Below are 6,046 nucleotides of genomic sequence, written 5' to 3' on the forward strand. Positions count from 1 at the left end.
TCTTTTCTGAGGCTTTTCAGCTTATCAGGAGAAAAATCCTAGCTGAGGGATTTTTCATAAAATACAGCAGTAACAACAGCATTTTGACTGGAAGTGCCCAGAACAGCTTTCTCTCTCAAAGCATTAATAATTAGGAGGAACAGTTCATCAGCTGCCATTTATCCCTGAAGCACAACTGTGAAAGGAGACAAACGTACACAGCTCAGGGGGAAGGGGATGTTTGCAGTCAGGACTGCCAGGCTTCTTCCTGTCAGCAACTGAAAACCTACAGGAAACCATCTGAGGGGTTTGAGCAGGTTGTGGATTTTCTTCTAGAGGTCAGGCATTTTCCTGGTACATGGACCTGCTGGAATGAGTCCAGAGGAGACCACAAAGGTGCTGTGAGGGCTGGAGCCAGGCTGGGAGAGCTGGGGGTGCTCACCTGGAGAGGAGAAGGCTCCAGGGAGACATCACAGCACCTTCTAGTGCCTAAAGGGGCTCCAGGAGAGAGGGACCAGGGATGGAGGGACAGGACAAGGGGAATGGCTGATAGAGGGCAGGTTAGGTGGGATACTGGGGAGAAACCCTTCCCTGTGAGGGTGGGGAGGCCCTGGCCCTGGGAGTGCCCAGAGAAGCTGTGGCTGCCCCTGGATCCCTGGAAGTGTCCAAGGCCAGACTTGGAGCACTCTGGGACAGTGAAGGTGTCCCTGACCACCACAGCAGGTAGAACAAGATGAGTTTTAAGGTCCCTTCCATGCCAAACCATTCCATGATTCTGTGGATTTTCCAACATAAGTAGGCATACACAAAGAAAAATGAAAACCTGACTTAACATTTTAACAGGAAGAATATTAAATCAACTGCTAAAAATTTTTATCCACTTGTAACAGACATTTAGAGAGGGAAGAAAAGACACTCTGATTTACTGATTCTGCTGAAAGGCAAAATCAAACCAGCAGAAGCTCACTTTATATAAGAAGGGGGGAAAAAAGCAGCCAAGAGGGAGAAAGTAATACTTTTCTACAGAGTTCTTTGTATAATGATTAAGATTTATTCAAATCACAGAATCATGGAATGGTTTGGGGTGGAAGGGAACTTTAAGCTCATCCAGTTCTACACCTCTGCCATGGGCAGGGACACCTTCCACTACCCCAGGTTGCTTCAGGTCCTGTCCAGACTGGCTTTGAACATCTAAAGTGCAACTAATCCCAGTTTTGATGTTGCTGCTCCCAACCTGTAAATCTTTCCTCAGAGGATGAGCCTCTATGCCCCAACTTCTCCTCAAAAACCATCCCATCAGCAGAAGTTCCCTCAGGAGTAGCTCTCCTGCAACCCAATTCTTTACAGCATCTCCTCCCTAGGTGGTGGACTGCCAAAGAGCTTCTTTTCCTTTAGAAAGGCTGGTAGAGAGGAAGAGTGGTAAAATGCAGCTGAACCAGTCTGGGAGCAGCTTTGGGATATGTAGGAACTCTTCCTAATTTCACAGCAAGTCACCAAAATGACACCAACACTTTGCCCAAAATCAGGCTCACAGACAACGTCAGTGTGGGCAAAACATCTTCAGGTATTTCTCAGATTTTTTGGGAAAGACTCAAAAAGCTCTGGTTTGAGCACAGAACACACTTTGAAACTGTGGAGGTCAATCAGTTCTAACTAACCTGCACATCAAACCACGGAGAAAGCCAAACTGACTGAGGGAACAGGTTTCCCAAAACACCCAACCTGCCACAACAAGCACACTGGGATGACAAGCAGCTGTATTTTTAAGACCTTAACTGAGCTGAAGAAAGTACAAAATAAAAACTAGTAACATCCCAAAAAACCAAGAAGTTCAAGTTCTTCACTCAAATGATTTTTTGGCATTTTCAGCACTTTTCAATGTTAGCTGTAGCAATGAAACCACACCTGTGAGCCTGGAGCACACAGACCCCACTCTACACCTCCCTGCAGAGTCATGCAAAGATTCATTTGCAAGAACTGGAAGAAAAATGATATTCAACCCTCTGTTGTTATTAAAAGAGACACTGACACAGCAAGTGCCTTCACTGAGTCCTCATCATTCCTGAGGAAAGGGCCAGCATATCAAAGCTTTCAGTCCTCATGCTGGAAAACAGAAAATTCTAAATATTTGTTAAGTTTCAAAGCAAAATTCACAGATATCCCATCATTTCCTTGGGGAAGACTCATGTCTTGAGAGGCTACCTAGGACAGAGGCTGGGCAGAGTTAAAGGCATAAAGTAGGGATTTATTAAAAGGCCTTCAAAGGGTACACCTTGGGAGTACAAGAGCCTGGCCAAGGCTACATCCAAGATGGATCCAGAATCACAAGTTTCCACACTTTTATAAGTTTTGGTCCATTTCCATACTGGGGTTAATTGTCCAATTACAGCTGCAGGTTATGAAGTCCCATCCTCTCAGCCTGCTCTCCTCAATTCACTGCTCTTTATACTTTTGGGGCCTGAAGCTGCAATGGTGTCCTTGGTTCTTGGGCTGGAACAGGATTGTTTTGTCTGACTAAACTGTGAGGATAACTTGCTAACACTTTATATGCAGTTCAGAGTTATATACTAATGCAGAACAGAATCTGGAAAATGTGAAAACTGAAACTTAAGGCAGCAAGACACACAGGAGTTACATTCTCTTAGCAGTACTTTCCTGGTTGAGAGCACCAAAGAAACACAATTCTGCCACCAGGATCAAAGAAAAGCATCAAGGACTATTTCTCCTCATCCCTGATGCTGGAGATTATTCCCTCAGCCTTTTCCCCACAGACAGGAGTGACTGGAAACACTTACAACTCTGAGTTGAAAAAGCTACTAACACAAAGCACTGAGGTGTGAGCACCTGTCACACCACAGACAAGCTCCACACACTCCTAGATGCAACCTTAAATTCTGTTAAAGGTAAAAACAAAACCTCAAAACTCCACTTAATAGTGGATGGCTGAAGCCCAGCAGGGTATTTCTTTTTTGGTTTTGAAAGCATAGAAGGGTTCTCTTGTGTTATGCATAAAATATGTGTCTAAACATAAAAGGCGTCAGGAGGAGGAAACCAGCACAGCTCTGCCTGCCCTGGGTCACGTTTTTAGCAAAAATCTCCCACACAGGCACATACTACTGATATAGAATTGCTGTAGGTTCTTTTTGTTCAAAGGGTTTACTCTATAAAGATTCTTTAGGAATAGCTAAGAGATCAGTAATTTCCCTGCTTACATCCTGTCGAGGCTTTAAGTGTGTCCAAGTACAGGGACACAATCTGAAACGGAGCTGGTGTGGACAACGGAATTAGAGCAGTTTCATTTCCCTTTGGCTGTTTAGTTGACACATCTTATTAACCACTCCCGCAGCATCTGACACGCAAAGCCATCAGCCAGGGGTTAGTAACTACGGCGAAGCAGATTAAACACAAAGTGGGTCAAGAGCTCCGAGCACACAACGTGAAGCAGGAGCTGTCACCTGACGCGAACTTCCACGGAAAAGCGACCAGCTCTCCCCGTTCCCCAACTCGAGCCGCCCGCGCTGTAGGACGTTTCTGCTTTTTCAAAGGCGGACTCGGGGCTCAGCTCCCGGGTCCCTCCCGGCGGTCAGAGTCACCGGCGGGAGCGGGAAGCGGCTGCCGGGGCGGAGCGCGGGCGGGAGGGACGGAGGGAAGGGGCAGGAGGGAGCAGGACGCGCACCCGCGCCACCGGGACAACCGACAGGAGCCTCCGAGCCGCCGCTCAAAGGGAGGCGAGCTCTCCGCCGCGCAGGGAGCGGGGCCGGCCCCGGGGCGCGCCCGCGGACGGGCCCCGGCACCGCCGGCGCCCCGCGGGAGGCGCTCTCAGGGCAGGGGCAGCGCGCCCGGAACCGCTCCGTCTCGGCCCGCGCCTCCCGGCCCCGGCCCGCCGGCGGTAGGGGACCGGCGGGACCCTCCCGCGTGAGCCCCGCGACCTCGGCGCGCCCCGCGCCCCGAACCCACCGGTGATGGCGGTGAACTGCTGGACCAGCGCCCTCAGCGCCGCGGCGCCCGCCGAGCCCCCGGGCGCCGCCATCTTGCCGCCGCCGCCGCACCACAACACACGCGCCGCCGGCCGGCGCGCGCTGCGCATGCGCGGGGTCCGCCCGCGCGCGCGCCCTTTCCCCCGCCCGCCGCCGCCGCGAGGGCCGGGAGGAGGGCGCGGTTGCCGTGGGAACAAGCCCCGCCCCCTCCTGCCGCGCGGGAGGCGGGAGTTGCCGTGGCAACGCCCTCCTTCCCCCGCCGCCTCTGCGAATTTCCCTGGGAATGTCCCCGGAATTCCCGGCCCGCCGCCGCTTCCGAGCGGGGACACGGGCCTGAGAGGCGGAGCGGCACTCCCAGGACACGCACCTGGGGTTCCCACGCGGATTTTCCCCATCACAGGGGCCCGCGGCACAGCAGCGAGGGGCTGGGCAGGCCGCGGGCCGAGTGCTGTGAGCAGGGAGCCACCCAGGAACAGCCCGGATCACCGGCACAGGCCAGGGACTGACCCGCTGGAGAGCAGCGCTGCGGTGAAGAACCTGGGGGTTCTGACAGGCACCCAGCTGTCCCCAAGCCGGCAGAGTGTCCTGGGGGCCATAAGGGCCTGTGGGACCCTGGGGGACACTGGGAAGAGCACTGCCAACAGGTCAGGAACTGATCCTGTCCCTCTGTCCAGCCTGGCAGTGCTGTGTCCAGCTCTGGGCCCCTCAGGAGATGAGACACGTGGAGCTGCTGGAGCAGGTCTAGGGGAGGCTGTGGAGATGCTGAAGGGCCTGGAGCATGTGGGTGCCCAGGAAAGGCTGAGGGAGCTGGGGCTGCTCAGCCTGGAGAGGAGCCCCAGCTGAGAGGGGCCCTCAGCCCTGGCTGGCCCTGGCTGCAGGGAGGGGCAGAGCAGGGCCGGGCTCTGCTCCAGGCCCAGCAATGGCACCAGAGCCACGGGCAGGGACTGAGCCCAGGCAGCTCCACCTGGACATGAGGAAGAACTTTCCTGGGCAGTGCCTGAGCCCTGAACAGATGCCCAGAGAGGGTGTGGAGTCTCCCTCAGTGGGGATATCCCAGAGCTGCCTGGACACAATGTGTGCCATGGGCTCTGGGATGGCCCTGCTGGAGCAGATGGACCCACTGAGGTTCCTTCCAGCCTGGCCCATTCTGGGATTCTGTGGGGCAGCACCTGAGGTGGTCAAGGAACAGCTCATTTGCACCCATAGGGCATCCCTGCCATCACAGTCACAAAGCCAGAGGAGGAAACCCTTGGATTTGTCCCCACCTACTGTACCAGGTGTTTCTGATCCCCAGGCACCCCGAAGGAATGTCAGGAAAGGAATGTTTTACTCCTTTCCAGTTTCCTGACACAGCAGGAATGTGGCTGCCTTGAGGCTGAACACCTTGCCAGTAACACCTGTCAACTCTGAGTACCACAAAAAGCTGAGATTTCCCAAGAATTCTAATAATTTATTACCTCACTGCCATGGAAACAGGTCCATCTGTTCCCTCTCTTATTGTCTCCCATCCCCACAGCAGCTCTGGTGCTCAGAGACGCAACCAAGCCTGTGAAGTATTTGGGATTTTGGCACTTTTGTTTTTCCTGGCAGTTGGATGAGCTGAGCTTGTTCACAAACAAGACAAATTAATCACCAGGGCTGAAGGCAGGTGAACAGCAGTGAACTGTTACACCAGCTCAGCCATCTCAAATACAGACTCCTGCTTCACCAACACCAGTAAAACAAAGCTGATCTCACCTCCTTCAAAAAGCTCCCAGAACACAGGGTCAGAAAAAAGCTGTTGGTACAACCAAAATCAACTCAGCCAAATTCCACCCTCTAACAATGAAGTTCTAAAATAAGCCAAATTATGCCTGGTGAGGATTATTGTGCCATGGATATGGTGAGGAATGGGATAATTTGGGGGCTTGCAGCATCCCACCTCGGATAAGGCTGCTGCTGTAGGTGACAGGTTTTGTACATTTTGCAGTTAAGTTTGAGTTTTAACTAACAATCAATTTTTAGTCCTGTTTTGTTTTTTTGCATTCTGGTTTGAAAATGGGGTTTGTTTTTTTTACAGGTTTACCCTGACTGGACAGGCTGAGTCACCA

The 6,046-nt window shown here is 52.6% G+C and overlaps 1 protein-coding gene across 1 annotated transcript in view; it reads right to left on the reverse strand.

Moving 5' to 3' along the window:
* Positions 1-4,014, reverse strand: part of UBXN7 (UBX domain protein 7) — a 28,637-nt gene extending 24,623 nt beyond the window's left edge. The window contains exon 1 of the mRNA XM_036389062.2: positions 3,937-4,014. Within this exon, the coding sequence (XP_036244955.1) occupies positions 3,937-4,009 (73 nt within the window). The 5' untranslated portion in view covers positions 4,010-4,014. The remainder of the gene's footprint in view (positions 1-3,936) is intronic.
* Positions 4,015-6,046: the final 2,032 nt, after the last annotated feature.

The sequence above is a fragment of the Molothrus ater genome, chromosome 10 (assembly GCF_012460135.2).
Source record: "Molothrus ater isolate BHLD 08-10-18 breed brown headed cowbird chromosome 10, BPBGC_Mater_1.1, whole genome shotgun sequence".
Classification (NCBI taxonomy): domain Eukaryota; kingdom Metazoa; phylum Chordata; class Aves; order Passeriformes; family Icteridae; genus Molothrus; species Molothrus ater.